Source organism: Podarcis cretensis, assembly GCF_951804945.1.
Source record: "Podarcis cretensis genome assembly, chromosome: 3".
Classification (NCBI taxonomy): Eukaryota; Metazoa; Chordata; class Lepidosauria; order Squamata; family Lacertidae; genus Podarcis; species Podarcis cretensis.
In genome coordinates, this window is record NC_137172.1 from 40,659,616 (window position 1) to 40,677,183 (window position 17,568).

General features: G+C 41.5%; 1 protein-coding gene across 3 annotated transcripts in view; it reads left to right on the top strand.

The window, feature by feature from the left end:
- MRPS18A (mitochondrial ribosomal protein S18A) overlaps nt 1-17,568 on the top strand; it is a 31,857-nt gene that overhangs the window by 474 nt on the left and 13,815 nt on the right. For 2 of the 3 annotated variants that reach the window (XM_079969367.1, XM_079969365.1), the window contains exons 2-3: nt 2,979-3,010; nt 7,424-7,528. In XM_079969367.1, the coding sequence (XP_079825493.1) occupies nt 2,979-3,010; nt 7,424-7,528 (137 nt within the window). Of the gene's footprint in view, nt 1-671; nt 700-2,978; nt 3,011-7,423; nt 7,529-17,568 lie in introns of those variants that run through there. The other variant, XM_079969366.1, reaches the window with a different exon arrangement.

A 17,568-nucleotide genomic window follows, 5' to 3' on the forward strand; every position in this document is an offset into this window, starting at 1 on the left:
AGGGCAGCTCCTTCGGGCAAGCCTCCTTTGGACGTGGAAGGGGCAGAGTGAGGATCCACCTGTACCGTGCCGCTCTGTGCATGTTTGTTTGGAAGTAAGCCCCGCTTAAGTTCATAGAGTAAGAGTTGGAAGAGGGACCACGAGGGTCGTCTAGTCCAGCCCCCTGCAATGCATGAATCTTGCCCAACCTGGGGCTCGAACCCACAACCCTGAGATTAAGGGTCTAATGGTCTGGGTCTTACTCCCAGGTGGGTGCATTAGATGGCAGCTTTAGTCAAGCATCCTGTTTTTAGTTACTGTGGGTATCCTGTTTTTAGTTACTGTGGGTATCTGTTACTGTTATTGGTATCTGAAGAAGTGTGCATGCACACGAAAGTTCATACCTAGAACTAACTTAGTTGGTCTTTAAGGTGCTACTGGAAGGAATTTTTTTCTTTTATTTTGTTTTGATCCTGTTTTTAGTTTATCAACTCGGAATCCTTTCAGAGTCCCAAAATTCTAGTTTGCTGTTCAGAATTCTTATGTCCTGCACCCCTCATCTTTATCACAAGCACCAGTGACCCCAGGTAGATCATTTGTTAGTCTAGTGTTTCCCCTTTTTGTATCATTTTCTGCCCTTTGCTTTGGGGGGTTGGGAAAACCATTATTCTTCACTCCAGGTTTCATTTCAGGCTTATTCACCAGTTATGCCAAATACAGGTACAAACTGTCTACACATCTACAGGTATTTGTGTGAAAAAATGTACACTTGTTGATTTCTATAGTTCAGCTATTGTGTATGCAAGACTGTATGCTTCTTGTATACAGATTGCATATTTGTTGATTGTAGTGTGTATAGTATAATCCTTTCTGCCTAGGATGAGACAGAGGCAAGGGAGTCCCATTCTTCGCTGCTATGGGGCAGTTGCTGATGGTGCAATCAGAACTCTGTCTCTAGTTGGGGCAACAGCTAAACAGAAGCAAAATAATCCTTCTCCAGGTATCTCTCAGGAACTTGTTGGTTGCAGCAGGAACTATTACTATGTTGCACTGAGCAACACTGAATTGTTGTGTTCAAGAGTGCCAAGAGTCCTGTAAAAGAATAAAAGGCATATGAGAATATCTGTCACTTCTGTTAATCCTGGTTACTTGGTAGTAGTGTTTTCTAGCCTTGAATGAGAAATTTAGAGCCAGAGGTATGGTGGATTTGAGGGTGGGCTCCAGCATTTATTTTTATGGTGGGTCTATAAATGTAATGTAATACAAAACTATCTATTTGGTTAAAAGTGTACACCTTTTCTTTAAAAAAAAGAAAATAAAACAAGTGAGATAAAAGCAGCCTTGACCCTTACTTTTTGGCAATTAGCCTGGAAAAGTTGAAAGAATAATGAACTTGTTTTTCCCCCTGGTTAATAAGCAACCACACCTGCCAGATGATCTGGGAATCTCAAAAGCAAGACTTAAAGGCAATAGCTCTCCCACCACCAGAATTATTTGTCCCAGCTTCTGGTATTCAGTTGATTATTGCCTCTAAACCTGGAGGTTCTGTTTTAATATTGTGGCTATACTTAAAACCTGCATGACAAGCAACAGATTCCAAAAGGCCCTGAACAACCCAGCACTGTGAGGATGCAGTGGTTATGGAAAAGACCTGTTGCATTGCTGACATCACATCTACCATGCAGGCTCAAATATGAGCACTCAGTTAGTGTTCAGCCAGATTCCCAGTGAATCGCTTCCTGCTTGCACTATAGATACCTTCCTATTTGATTCAGTGTCCTCAACTCCCCAGAACCTTAACAAGTTGACATGGATCTGCTCAGCAGAAAATGGCACTTAGGTGTGATTGTATCAGCTCCTGGCCCAAGTCATCTCTACTTTCCACAGAGTGACCAAAGCATTGACAGGAAAGTCAGTTATGCCAACAGAAAATACAGAAGCATCCTTGAGAATTATGTTTATTTCATTAACCTTTTGGAGTGGGCCACCAACTCCCTCATCCCTGCAGAGGGGAGTAGCTACTGTGAGTGAACCTTGATAGGAAGTGGTCCAAGCAAGACCAGGAAAGTTAGAATAAAAAGGTTAGGAAAAGCTAGGATATCTAGCAGTCAAGAGCACATGAACCATATTCGAAAAAGGCTCCAACTCTAGTATTAGGTTGCTTTTAGCTTCCTTGTCAGGGGGTATTTAGGGAGTTATGCACTAGAAGGTCCTCTGAAAGGAAGAGGTAAGGCCCTCTGATATTCGAGAGAGCACAAATACTAATGCTATCTCTGTGGTCCAAAGCCTTACAGAAGGACAACAGGGCTAGGCTGCTTTTTGCCATAAGCAGTTCTGAAATGGTTCCTGGTGAGAAGTTATAATGCATATGAAAACGTTATTTCAATAATCTGTAAAACAAGGCAGAATAATCCCTCAATACAGGCTAGTGTTATTTTTTATTGCACCATCCTTAAGAGTTAATAAGGTTTTCTGTAGTTTTTGGGAGCAGTATTAGGGAGATGATTTTATGACGACAGACAGTAAAAACAATTACCATATTTTTTGCTCTATAAGACTCACTTTTTCCTTCCTAAAAAGTAAGGGGAAATGTGTGTGCGTCTTATGGAGCAAATGCAGGCTGCGCAGCTATCCCAGAAGCCAGAACAGCAAGAGGGATTGCTGCTTTCACTGCGCAGCGATCCCTCTTGCTGTCCTGGCTTCTGAGATTCAGAATATTTTTTTCTTGTTTTCCTCCTCCAAAAACTAGGTGCGTCTTGTGGTCTGGTGCATCTTATAGAGCGAAAAATACGGTACTTCATGTCATCTGTCTCTACCTGCACTAAGTGAAATACCTCTATCTCAGTTTTGGTGAAATGCTTATTTGCTGTCAGTGTCATAGCAGTTTTTAAACAGCATTCCTCTCACTGTTTAATAGGTACAATTTCTGTACTGAACAAGAATGCATATAATTGTATTTGAATGAATCTGACATCCTGTCTTTTTTTCTGTACCTGCAGTTGTAGAAACTACTGAAGGAAACACCACTATTGTAAGTACAATAACTGACTTATTTTCTAAGTCTCAAATCCTTGTCTTTGTAACGCAGCAACTGTGTTTGTACAGAAAAATGCAATTGAATAATTTCCATCATGTAACCAATGTAAGTTTAGGCCTCTTTACTTGAATACAGTGATTCTCCTGAAGAGAGTGAACCTGAACCCTGAACCCTATTCAAAATTTTCTAGTGCCCATTGCATCAGTGAAAGAAATTTATGAGAAATTAGAGGTGTATGCAGAGGTTAGGAATGCCTGTAGTTATGCATACTCAAAAGAGCCCAAAGTTACCATAACAGTACGTGGAAGCTACTGCTTCAGCTTTTGACTTCATGGTGCAGGAAGAAGTCATGCCGCAGTGGCTCCCACACCATGAAGTAATATGAAAAGGGTTTAAGAAATCTCTCCATTCATTGATATTTTTGAAACTTTTCTTTTTATTCTGAATGGAAATTAAGCACTCACAATATAGTGTCTATATGTGCCCATATAAGTCTTACTGTGCTTTAATTTATTGGAATTTCCTTTAATTTTTTTTCCCAAAGAGACAAGTTGCACCCGACTTGAATATCAACCAAATGTGATATGAATAAAAGCCAAAACGTAGGAGTTTAGTTTAATAAGCACAGTGGCATCAAATTTTTAATTCTGAAAGCTATATGAGACTATAAATATGGTATTCACTAGGCTGAGCCTTACTGCTTAATAAACACTGTCTTGGAAGAGTGAACAAGTGTGTTAGAAGGCCTACCATAGTGACTATTAGTAGGAGAAATATTAATAACAAAAGCAACAGCCTTGTACCCAGCATTGCTCAGGAATTGTAACAAACGAACAAACAAATTAGTGTAGCTTTGAAAGTTTTAGTCCATTATCTTGATTCAAAATGGCATTCAGTTGTATCCAAACATAGGTGAAAACCTGCTTCTTGATTTCAGGAACCTTAATGCAAAAATTGGTTACGATACCTTCAGAGGTGTACAAATGCATAGCAAACAAATAGACAACCTTCCAAAATATGTAGTAGATTATCAAGTTGTATTTTACTTCTCCCCAAAAATGTGCCCAAAGCTCAAAAATGACTTACGTACTAGTGCTGTGGCCTCTCTTCCTAGTCGCCTCTTCTGTTTCATTTCTTCATCTGGTCTCATCCCAGATCTCTTTCCAAAAGTTAAATACCAGGTTATCCCTACAGTGATTATATTGCCCAAAGTATGTTATCTCTATAGATTATTTTTACTCCTCTGGTAGTATATATTATCCGGTTGGAATTTGAATGGTCTACCAGATGTTTGTCATGATTAGGCCCCAAGAAAGCAATGGAATGGAGCTTGGTTTGGTTCCATTGCTTTCAAGGGACTAAGTCAGAACAAATGTTTGCTGAACTGTGGTTTTTATTATTAAATATAAAGATACTAATAGGAGAATACAGGCTTCTAGCGTTAGCATACCACAGCCTTGAGAGTTCTTTAGGCATCAGGAAAACCTCCTTTTATTTTCCCAGACACTTACAGATTTTTAAATCTCAGTCTGCTGCTTTTCATTAGTGTTTTGATTTTTTTTAATGCTGATTTGTACTTTAGGTTTTTATTGATTCTTTTCTACAAATCACAGAATCTTTTTCTGGTGAAGGGCAATGTATAAAATTCTTCACAAGTAAATTGGTGGAGGAATGCTAGTTGAACTTGGAAATTTTAGGTTAATCCTAGCCCATGAGAATTCCTCAAACAAGTGAAAGTGGGAGGAATAACTTATGAAACTCTGCCTGTGATAATACAGCCAAGAAAAACCTAATCATTAGCTTTCCAGAATATCTTTGTAAGTTACAAGCAGAAATTAGACAGCCTTAAGTATCTTGTATACTTTGAGGTTTTGGGTGGGAGACATTTCCCTACATTCTCTGTCAGTAAACAGAAGGAATGAATTTCCCCACTTGAGGTGCACTTGGGGGAAAACACATCTTAAAATGTTTATGATATTATGATAATACTGCTTCATATGCTGACATCATTCCTGGGTATAGGGAGATTTTCTAACAGAGACATCTTCTCTGGGAAGAAACGGAGACCTCACAGCACTACAGAATAAAAATGCATCATGTGGTGCTTTGGGTGTTGGAATTTTGCTTAAAATGCAATGTTCTCTGCAAGCAAAGGTTATTTTGGGAGAAGGCAAGCAAAAACACTCTAGATATGAAGAATTCCCAAGACTGCTATAATTGATAGACCATCAATATTCAGTACTAAATGGTGAAGATTTCCCTAGCATCCTCAAGAATAATGAGGGATAGTTCACTGAAAAGCCCCATCTGTGCTTTGATGAAGGGTGAATGTTCTCATGGGGAAAAGAATACTCTGCGATGTTAAAGATGTAGCACAGATGAAATTAAATATGCTCAAAAAGTGAGGTCATTCGTTTGATTTTAATTTTCTCTTGATTTTATAAGTGTGATCTGAATATGCTTTCTGGAACATTTTGCTTTTCTCTTTAGCATCATAAATGTCTGGTTGGGGGAATAAATAAAGCCAAAATCTTGGGGGAGAAAGGTGCATGTACCTCTAGCCAGCACTTAGTGAAGCTCTGTGAAGATACTCATGGTGGGGGCATGAACATTAGCTTTGATCTTTGGGCCTTTCCAGAATAACTCATGTTACATTTTGAGTGGTGTAATAAAACATTTTGCTATCTGAATTGCTAGGCTGTTTTTGAGCCAGGTGATGTTAATATACATCTTTAATACACTTCTTGTGTACTACTAACCATGTTAAATCAATTTGGTGTACTTGTGACCCAGCTATATTCATTTCAAAATAATAAGTTACAGTAAAAGGATACAGGTTTTAACATCTCCAAAAAAGAATTATTCTTTTCCTTCACCGTAAATGATTTCAAGATGGCCATCCTTCTATAGAAGACTGAATTTGTTTGAGTATTGTTGATTCCCAAACTATGTACTTTTTTTGCTTTAAACATAGATATAAACAAGCTTTAGATTTATCATTACAAAAAATGACAGTTAACACGAGGAAATATTCCAAAAGGTGCTGTTGAAGAAAGACTTGCTCTGGTGTCACAGGTTTCAAGCTTTACCGTTCTCATTCAAAGAGACTCTAGAAAGAGTTGCAAATGGAAAATATTGAGATGTAACTGTCAGGCTAGTATCTAAAAGCCCATTTTTAAAGCATCTTCTGATATTTCTTTTGCCATAGATTGATGCAGCTCTCTGAATCGTTTCACATAATATACATGCTGCTCTTCAAATCTATGTAGATTTCTGTTGCGTGAATAATGATCTTATAGGAAAAACATTTAGTCGTGTTCCTTCCCTGACTGAAGGAGGAACGTCTATTCTGTCCCCCGCCCCAAATCACAATTATTTGAAACAGCATATACCATTTAGTGCTTTTACTGGTTGAGAATACTACCATAAATTGTGAATATGAATAATGGCTTTATATCATAGCATGTAAACATGAATAGTAAAGCCTGAACATTTACAAAATTGGCCATTTGGAATATGTATAGCCTACCCAAGTTTGTAGCTGTCAGGCCTACTGCATCTAAATTGAGTTTTCTTCAGGATAGTTTTAAATTGATGAGTTCTGACTGCAGCTGAATACTTACAAGAGAACTCCCTGGTTCTGGCTGTATCAGATGAGAGAGGTCTGGGGTTGGTTGGTTTTTAAAAACTTGCCGGGGTCTGCTTAAAGAAAAGGAATACATGAGCTGCTTGGCAGGAAATGCTTCTTGTCAGATAGGCTAAGTTGTTAAATACTTCCCCAAGGGAAATGCTATCAATTTCATCAGTTTGAGCAATTTAAAGCTAAATTCAGACTACACTTTAGGAAAGTGTGCTGTGGAGAGCCACCCCAGTTTTTATAAACATTCCTGCAGTTTTGACCAATGGAAGAAGTGTCTCTGTCCTGCAGCCAATTTTTAAAAAAGAGTCTACTCCAGGCTTATGCAACTTAAGAGCCCATGTTTGCTGATATCCTCAAAGTGGCAATTTCAAAAGTATGTCTTATTATTCATGGCCAGGGAGGTGCAGTTTGTGTCTTTTAGAGGGAGCCATGCCCATTTATGAATTTATTGCTACACAGTAAATTGGAATCTTCCTTGTAAGTAGTTGACTAATATTCTTGAGTTTGTTAACATTTGCAAAAGTGCTGAAATCTCGTGTGTGTGTGTGTGTGCTTGCTTAAACTGCGCTCTCTGCTGCGTTTGTCATCAAGTCCATTCTTTGTCGTATTCTGGATTGCCAGTAGCTAATACCAGTTAACCCTTTCCTTAAGTTTCCTTAAGGTTTTTTTTGGGGGGTGGGGGTGCACTTGTTGGAAATTAAGTAGTACAGTATATATTGGAAGTCTGAAATCTAAATCTTCCCCTCCATCTGCCCTCTCTTTGCTAGATTGAAGGTAAAATGCTGGAAGTTGAGGAAGCCCCGACTCCTCCAAATCCTTCTGGTCAATGTCCTATCTGTCGCTGGAACCTAAAGCACAAGTATTCTTACGAGGTGAGTACAGCTTCAGGACCCGTAGTGTATTTTCAAGGCTTAAAAATAGCATGTAGCTACCAGATACTACTATATGTTACTCTCTCAACTCTCCTGTTTCTTAGCGGAATAAATTACTCTTCAGAGTGGTTCAGAGGCTACAGGCTCCTGAGGGACTTTCCCTGGACCCTTTGGAGGCCCACTATGACATATTTCTTGAGGCAATTTGAGGGTGAAATTGCTTGGCTCTGTAGCAATCTTGATGCCATAGTTAGTGCAGAACTGTGTGAGATGTCCAACACCATGGCTAGCCAAGTTTTATGAGATCAGTTTCAGTTGATGTGGCCTGAGAGTGTTGACAAGGTGCTTAGAACTGTTTGTCCAACCACATGTTCTCTCAATCCCTGGTTGTTCATGTTTAATAAAATCTATGTGACAAAGCATGACTGGGTGGATCCAAGTGTGGTGAATGCGATGTTACACAGTGGTGGTGCCTTCTGCTGCCTTGAAAGAGGTGGTGGGACACTTGCTCATTTATTTATTTTTTAACACCCGGACTCACTCATTTAGGATAGTTACTGACCAGTTACTTTTCTTGGGAAGATGGGTGAGAGGGTCATGGCAGAGCAGCTGCGGGCATTCTGAATGAAACATTATCTAGACTAGGGTGGTCCATCAGGTATCTCTAGGTCTTTTTTTGGTAGCCCACAGCAACACTTAACCCTCCCCTCACAAGCCTTTGCACTGCTTTCTGAAAGCTGGATAAGTTAGGAACTGTGCTTTGGGAAGGAGGTGGGAAGGCTCTAGGACCCTGCCAGAGCCTCACACCTCCTTCCCAAAGCCTGTGCCTCGCTTAGCCAGCTTTGGGAAGGCAATGAGAGGGCTTAGGGGGACATCAAATTTTGGCTTTGCTCGCCCACCCCCCAAGCAGTGTGCGGCCCACAGGTACTTTGTCAAAGTACTCTTGCGGCCCACTTGGTATGCAAAATTGGGCTGCCCTGATCTAGACCAATTTAATTCTTGGTTCAGTCCTGGGTTTGGCATCAAACCGGCCTTGGTTACGCTGATAGATGACCTTTATTGGGAGAAGGACAAGGGAAGTGTGACCTTGCTAATTCTGCTTCATATCCCAGTGGCTTTTGGTACCATCAACCCTGTTCAGTCTGCTGTTCATAATATAGATAAAACTGGTATTCCACGTCCTTCCATGCCATTCACATACCAGTGGGACACTTGTTTTCCTGATTTGCAGCTATGCACACTTAAGTAGCTGTCATTGCTATGTTTGCACATCACCTTTCCACCAGTACTTTAACCAGTACTGGCTTGGGGTATAATAGACATAATACAAAAGGAGAGAAAAATAAGCAAATGAAAGTACCATTGAATATGAGCAACAATGTTTGCACTCTCAAAAGTTGCTTTTCCAAAGGTTATTCCAAGTCTGGAATAGACAAGGGTCAGGCAATACCATGCTGGAAATGGAAAGGAAGAGAACCAGACAAGAGCACACCATTAAAGATAAGGAAGCCATAGCTGCAGAATAAGCTAATGTCAATTGGATTAATAGACTAGAGACAAAAATGCATCTGGAGGAAAATAAATGGTTTGTGAATGGCTGGCTGGCTCACTAATAAAGAGGGGAAACAAGAAAAATAAGGAATTGAAAAGGAGCGATAAACAATTTAGTGGTGATGGCCTTGTTGAATGAGCTTTCAAGAAAGCAGGTAAGGAAACAGTAGAGACATGGAGTTAATTAGCAGGTCTGGAATACATGCATCCCAAGGGGTTTTGCTAAGATACTGCTCCACTGAGTCATTTTTAGAAACTCAAAGGGCTGAGGAGGCTTGTGTGGAAATAATGGAAAATGACAGGCCAAAATCAAAAGTTTAGGAAGTGATCATGACATTTGCCACATGGAAAGTGTTAAGGCCAGGCACTATATGACCTTAAACACATGGCTTAATGTCACATGTATTTTGTTTTAAGCTCAAATAGTAGTTGTATGGAGTTATGTCAGCACTGGGGCTGTTGCGGGTGGGGAAAATTTACCCTCTTCTTCCCCTGTCATAGGCCCAACAAAAATAGCTTCTCTGAAGCTGCTATTTGCTTTTGAGAAGCTCAGATCAAGTGTATTATCTCGAGGAACATAATGTTAAATGAACAGATAATTCAAAACAATTGTAAAGCAAAGTACACAAACATCACTGCAGAGCAGCCGATCTGATATTGTAGGCCATAGTTAGTTCCAAAAAATTCTTTGCCTCCTACTGCACTTACAGGTTAGTAAGACAAAAATAAGGGAGAAGTGTCTGTCCTAAGAGAACCCATTATTTTTTATGTCTGTGCATTCTGATAATACAGGGCATTCCCTTAAAACAAGAGACATCTGGCAGGCCTGCTTTTTACCCAGTACTGTCAAGCTATTTTTTGGCATCCACTGTTATTAAGAACGGTATACAGTTCTTAACTCATCCTCACAACAATCCTGTAAGGCACTTTTAGGCTGCGATAATGAATTGGCCAAGGTTGTCTGGTGAGCTTCATCTCATGTCCAGACACATAACTCCCGTCTATTTTGTCAAATCGGCCTGCCTTACATGGAAAAATAATATTAGGGAAGGTGATCTTCTTGTCTTTAATAATTAATATAGGCTTGAACAATAGAAGATGGCTGTGTCATTGCTAAGGGTGACTGAGAGGATCCCAAAGTAACCATCAGTCTGCTGAGTTGACAACTAGGGTATATTAGGAAGCATTGTTGATTGACCCTCAACAACTGCTGAACCTCCTTTGCTGGCCAAACATTTTTTCAGAAGTTTTGTAATACTCTATTTGTACTGATTAAGGCAGCAGTTACTCTGAAGATTTAGTATTGGAACCAGGCTTTCATGTTGAGTGTGCTGCTTTATGGAAGTGAGTCGTGAGCAACTTACAACTATTGGGAGTGGCAGCTCAATGCCTTCCACATGCGCTACAGCAGGGGGATATGGGGTGTCACATGACAGGACAGAATTCCAGACAAAGATGTGCTTGCCCAAGCCCACATGTTCATATTCCCGTCTCGGCAACATATACGTTGGCTTGGTCATGTCCACAGAATGGAAGATGGCAGGATCCACAAGGATGTGTCTCTACAAGGAGCTGGCTTCAGGCACTAAGCGCATTGGCAGACCAACACAAAGATGTCTGCAAATGTGACTTAAAGGCTGGCAACATCAACCCTGCCATGTGGGAATCCCTTTCAGGTGACTGCAGTGCCTGGAGAAGGGCAGTCAAATTGTGTATCCATAGCAGTGACCAGAGGAGGAATGACCACTGGGAGGAGTGCAGAGAGAAGAAATGCCATGGTGTATCTGCAATAGCACAACTGGACGCCTTCATCTCCCCCACCTGCAACAAAACATGTCTCTCACACATTGGTCTCTACAGCCACAGCAGGCTCTGCAACCTTCCAACAGCTTGACCTCACTCCCAAAGGCACACTCCTCCATTGTCTCCTAAGACAGACAGATGCCAACAACAGTATAGGATCTCTTATACCTGAATTTTCAGTAGATTCCATCTTAGCATGGAATACCAGCTCTTGCCCATGTTAATTAATGCTGCTGAATCCTCAAAGATTATGGCTTTAAACATAATTCTTTTTGTAAAATCCTAAATACCTAACTGGTTATGTATAGAAAAGTTTTTGTGTTTGCATCTGTCGTGTGTGTTCCTCCTGTTAGTTTCCCATTCAGGGGCTAGATTGTATTTGGACCAAACTTCACAGGCTGACAAATACTATTTCCTCTACTTTCTGGGCTAAGGCATAAAGACTTGCTGCTTCTGCAGACATATGCCGTGATTCAGTAATATGTTTTTTGTTCAAAGTATTATCCTTTCCACTGAGGAGTCTCTTTGGATTACTGCCTTTTAATAAATCAGCCAGCCATGTCAAGGTTGATGTTCCATCCAGAAGTTCTTGGGTGGGGAAAGTGCTCTGCTGTACTTGCCTGAGCTGAACAGGGACAAGCCCACTGTAGTCGTGTTGCTTCCAAGGAATTGCAAATTCTCATCCTGATGCTGCAAACCATAGGAGAAGAGATTGCTCTTGTGCTGTGGTCCTGTTTGCATGTTTCTCACATGCATCTGGTTGGCCACTGTGAAAACAGGATGATGTACACCACCTTGAGCTCCTTGGAGGAAAAGGTGGTATATAAATGTAATGTAAAAAGGGGGGGGGGGTCTTCCTATGTTCTCATGTTGACAAGCAGCTGGTCCCCAATCCAAACCTTCATAGAGATCTGCAGAGATGTGACCTCCTAGTCTAACTCTTGAGTGCACTGCCATACTCCTCTCCAATTCATAGCATGTGCGGAGCAGGGTTAGTTTTAAGCTGATGGTGTGATTTTGACATTTCAGAACCCAGCTGGTGCTATTCTTCTGTTGAAAGGTGAAATAGATAGATTTGCAGGCTTAGAGTCAACATTACAAAACATGACCTTCTATGTTTTAACATACCTCCAGATATTCAAATTTTGCATTTCTCTGCAGTTTTTTTCCTCATTGGCTATTTGACATAACAGGCAATATATGTATCTGGTGTTGTAATGTGAATGCAATGACTTGGGATTGCAAACTAAATTTGGGGTGAAAATTTAGAGTTCATTCCAGGCATAACTGTTTTGACAAGCTGCTAATGACCTCTGGTGAATCTCCCTTTTGCCATAAATTTACTGGGTAGCCTTTAATGAAGCCACTCTTTCAGCTTCCACTGGATAGTAATACTAATCACCTTTATAGGGTGATTGTAAGGGTTACAGTAAAAAGACTTTGAAGGGCTATATTGGTGTTAAATTTTTGCTTCTTTTAGGTTTGTTATTTATTTCACTCTTACAGGATTGGAAATAAAAACAGATTTTTTTTCACTGGGAAATTGGGAGATTTAGAATGTGGAAACCTTAGACAGCAAAAACCCTTTAAATTGATAGCTTGAAGTACCAGAGGAGAACTTGGAGGCAGCAGATCTTTTGCAACCCAAGGGGATAGGATAGTATGTGTTCTAAGATAAGAGTATGTTGGCTGTATAAACAGACCCTGGCTCAGATTCTGATGGTGTTCAGTCAGATTATTAACACTTGTCAGTTCTCCAGGTGGCCTCAGGTATTGGTTCCGTCCACTGTTCCAGCGAACCTCTTAATCCAGAAAATGTGTTGTTCACTTTGGAGTTTGTTTACCTAGTGGGAGAAATCAAATACCCTATGGAGGTGAAGGCAAAACATGTTTCCTCTTTTCTTCCTTGGAACATGATTAGTCTGATCATGCAGTAAATGTCATCTCACTTTGGCAGCACAAAGCAGAGACAGAACTGCAGTATTTGCTTATTAGCCTCGAATTAATTCAATCCAAGTTGTTTTCATCAGATCCTACAGATTACAGGGGTGGGAATCTGGGTTCAGCCTCTCCCAGGAGCTGTCCAGTGATTAAAGCAAATCTGTGGTTGCAGTCTTGGCTGCCCACTAGCACAAAATGTTAATTTCATGGAACATGACGGCAGTGTGCAAATCTGCCAGAATTCTCTTTCTCTCCTTTAACCCTTTTACATTCTTGTTTGTTTCTCCTGTGCCCTAAAACCTGACTGTATCTTTCTGCATTGTCCCTGTTGCTTAGATAAATCCATGTGATGATTCTAGTGGGAGAGTCCCTGTTGCACTTGGGACTTTTCTGAAGTTGCTGTGACCTTTTGCTAACAAGCAGCCTTCTTAAGCCAAATGGCTTAGGGTACAATTTTCATGGCTGGAAATGGGTGGGACCTAATTGATTTGTTTTGAAATGACATTTTGCAAGTGAGAAGCAGATTAGTTGCTGCCTCTATTTGGTCAAACAGAAACTGGAAACGAGCCCAATCTGTTGATGACAACTGAGATAAAGAAACAGCGCCTTTTTCTGCTCCCTATTTTTAAAATGTCACATGAGCAGTGTTGCATTTTAGAAAGGCACAGGAACATTAAGGAACCTGAACATAATTGGCATAGGACTTACTAAAATCTTCTCATATTTCATGTAAATTATGCTAGCTGCTCTGAGCAGCATGAAATTTGCCACTGACTTCTGCTGCTCCCAAACAGTTTGTGTAACTGAACTGAGGCCTGTGCCTCTGAGGCACCCTGTACTGAACTCTTCTTTAAGTTCCCTCCATGGAAGTGAGTTCACTTTACATGCAATCATTGGGGTGTAGCACTGTCAGCACCGCCTCTCAAAACAAACTGGTAACTATACACCCACTAGTTAAGTTGGTCTCTTAAGATGTTTGCTGATGGGACCTTGCAGATTACAATCCATCTCTGGCAGGCTGAATCCATCTCTTGCTGCTGAAACTTTCAGGTAAAGGCCAAAGTAACTAGGAAATTTTCAAACTACTAGTTACATTGTTCTGAAGAAAGATACTTGATTGATAAAATGAGCAGTGCAACAAGTTTCTAAGCAATTCTATAGAGATTTTTTTTCAAGTAGGGGGTAAGTATGACTATCTTTATCATCTATCTATCTATCTATCTATTTCCCCCCTTTTCTCCATGGTGGCATACCTCGTTCTCCCCTTCCTCATCTTTTCTTCACAGCAGTCCTATGAGGTAGTTTAGGCTGAGCGGTGGTGACTGGCCTGAGGTCACCTAGTGAGCTTCGTGGACGTGGGGATTTGTACCCTGGTTTCCCAGATCCTAGTCCCAACACTACATCACACTTGCATTTCACTGTTTTAACATTTTGATGATTGCTACCCTGGGCTCTTTTCAGAAGAAAGTTAGGATACAGGGGGCCACCAGGTGGCGCATTGGAAGATGGCCGACAATAACATCTCTCCGACCCACACGAGGTAATAAAGAGGCTGCTATGGGAAGTATGCAGTCTTCCTACACCCCCAAGGAGATGGGGGGGACAGCCTTGCCAGCGACGTCCATAATGCACCCCCGGATTCGAAAGAAGGGGGTGCAGGACATTTGGCATCAGCCCTCGGTGGGTTCGGTGCTTCCTGACGCTGTCTCCAATCAGTGCCCTGGTTCACTTCAGCTCGAAAATATAATTGGAAATATATAATTGGAATGAAGCTGAAGCACTTACATCAAGCAAAGTTCGAGAGATAAGGCTGCTGATTAATGCATCTCTGGGTTTGGAGCGACGGGAGGAGACAAATAAATCAAGCGATGAACCACCATTACGAGACTGGTATGTGCGGAGCGAAAAAAGAGGGGGGGGTGGAGGAAAAAACTTTTATTTTCTTTGCCTCATGTGAGTATTTATAAACCTCCACCCCAGAGAGACGAATTGTCGCCTTTTACTAATCGCAAGCAAGAATTTAAGAGCTGTGTGGAGTGAATTATTGATTGAAGAGAGGACTGGTAAATATGGAGTGTGGAGGAAAATTCTATGACGCAGTTTTTAATGGCGTCTTGCTAAGACAGGCTTGTCAAAGAAAGACGAGGGGAGGAGGACCAGGGTCATTGGAATGTAAATGATGGATTGAATGTGATAACCTGGCAGAGCCCCTTTGTGATATACGTGGCAAGCTTGGGAAAATTAATAAGACGGACCGAGGATAAATTTTTGAAGAAGGGGAGGAATGGCAGCTGTCCTTATGAGATATGACTTTTGGAGTGTGCAAAACCCACGCAGATGTTGTTTGTTCCTAACCTGCTTGTGAAGACTATCAGAGATTGCAAAGAAAGGAATACATGATAACAACAAGAAGATGAAGAAGTAATAAAGAGACTATCTGGACAGATCTGGATAGAACCGTTTGATAAAAGCAGTAACAGAAGTGATGTTTTGATTCTCGTTCGGAGCTTGATGTAAGGGTACCCCCAACAAAATTTAAAAATCTGGCTGTATAATTTGGAAGTAATATGATTTGGAAATAATGTGATTGGATTGGCCTGTTAATAAAAATTATGTTTAAAAAAAAAAGAAGAAAGTCAGGATACTAGTTTAATAAATAAAATTAAATATTGAAGGAGGGCAGGTGGTTTTTGGCTCTCTGAATAGCCTGATAGCAGTGCTACAAAAGTCATCTTGGCAAGTGTTCTAAAACTTCTGTTGATGTGCTTTTTAAGAGTGCTAGCTTGCACATCTTATCTTACGTCTGGACAATGTCTTATTCTATATATTGATATGCCTCTCATAATGCCAAATATGCATGCAGTCCAGCTTCCATTTTTAAGAGAAATGTGCAGGCACTGATCTACTAAAGATTGAGAAGCCAGAGGGCATGTTGAGGAGAGCAGCAGCATGACTAAACCCCATAGTGATCCCATTTACCTGACAGAGTTTCTGCCTTCGTATTCTTTTTTTAAGTACCCTATTTTTCACCCTATAGGACACATTTTTCCCCTCCAAAAATGAAGGGGAAATGTGTGTGCGTCCTATAGGGCAAATGCAGGCTTTCGCTGAAGCCTGGAGAGCGAGAGGGGTCGGTGACTTCGCGCCGGGCTCCCAAGGGTTGCGCAGAGCTGCCTGCATTTCAAAGCCTGGGGCACGCTGAAGAGCGCGCCCGAGCTTCGCACAGCTCTCCGCAAGCCTGGGGAGACCGGCGCGGCTCCCTAGGCTTCTGGACAGCAGGCTGTTCTAGGGACTGGGGTCGGGTGAAGCTCGGGCTTCCCCCGCGCCAGCCCCGTGCCTGGAGGGAAAATATTTTTTTTTTATTTCCCCCCCCCCCAAGAAAAAAAAACTAGGTGCGTCCTATGAGGCGAAAAATACAGTACTTCGCTCTACATACAGTTGGCACAGGACCCAGGTACTTAAGGGCCCCCTTCTCCCACATGACCCTTTCTCACAGGTCTGCTTTAGAGGCTCTTCATCAGATTCTGCTACTGCCAAGGTGCTGTGACTGGTGAGGACCACAGAGCCTTTACAGTGATGCTGCCCCAACTTCACCATTCTCTCCCCTGGAAGGTTCGTCTGGTGCCAAGTTTCTCTCATCAGCACCCAAAGGAATCTATTTCCCCAGGCCTTTTGTCAATGAGATTGAATTCTGCTCTTTGTCCGTTATGTGTTTATCTCATTGTTTAGTGCTATGGATTGTAATCTTGCAAGTTGTTCTGATGATTCTCTGGATTTGAAGAATGGGGTACAAATGTTAATTAAAAAAAATTAAAAGAGAGAAATTGGGTGGTATAAAATTTGTGGAGTTTTCAGCCACTTGCTGCACCACCTGGCTTAACAGAATTTGGTTGGCATATGTCTGCCTCGAGAGGCAATGAAAGTATATGCCTTTGCGGGTGAAGTCAAACTGTTGAAGCGTCACAGTGCCTGCTGTGGCTGTAGAGACAGGAGAGACATTTTTTGTTGCAGCTGGGGAAGATGAAGGTGTCTGCTGATGCAGATACACCATGGCGTTTTTTCTTTCTGTGCACCTTCAAGTGGTCATTTCTCCTCTGGTCACTGCTATGGAAATACAATTTGACTGCCTGTCTCCAGGCACTGCGGTTGTCTGCAAGGGATTCCCACATGGCGGGGTTGATGTTGCCAGCCTTCATGTCACATTGCCAGCTTTTATGTCACATTTGCAGACATCTTTGTAATGCAGAGTTGGTCTGCCAATGGCCTGGTGCCTGAAGCCAGCTCCGTGTAGAGCATGTTCTTGGGGATGCTTCCACCTTCCATTCTGTGGACATGACCAAGCCAGCATAGATTATCTGCCAACCTGCTGGGAATGTGGGCTTGGGAGGACTTATATTTGTTTGTCTGTCCTGCCACATGATGCCCACAATCTTCCTGACACTGTGCATGTGGGAGGCATTGAGGCATCATGTCTGATGGGTGTAAGTTGCCCATGTCTCACTACCATAAAGCAGTGTGCTCCACATGCAAGCCTGGTAGACCTTCATCTTGGTGTTGGTCATTAGCATCACATTCTCCTGTGCCCTTTTGGAGAGGCAAGACATTGCTGTAGCCACCTTGCCAATATGCTTGTCCAGCTCAACATCGATGGAGAGGTTGCTGGTTATGGTGGAGCCGAGATAGACAAAATTGTCTACCACCTTAAGCAAGTAGTCACCAATTCTGATGCGTGGAGTACTGGCAAT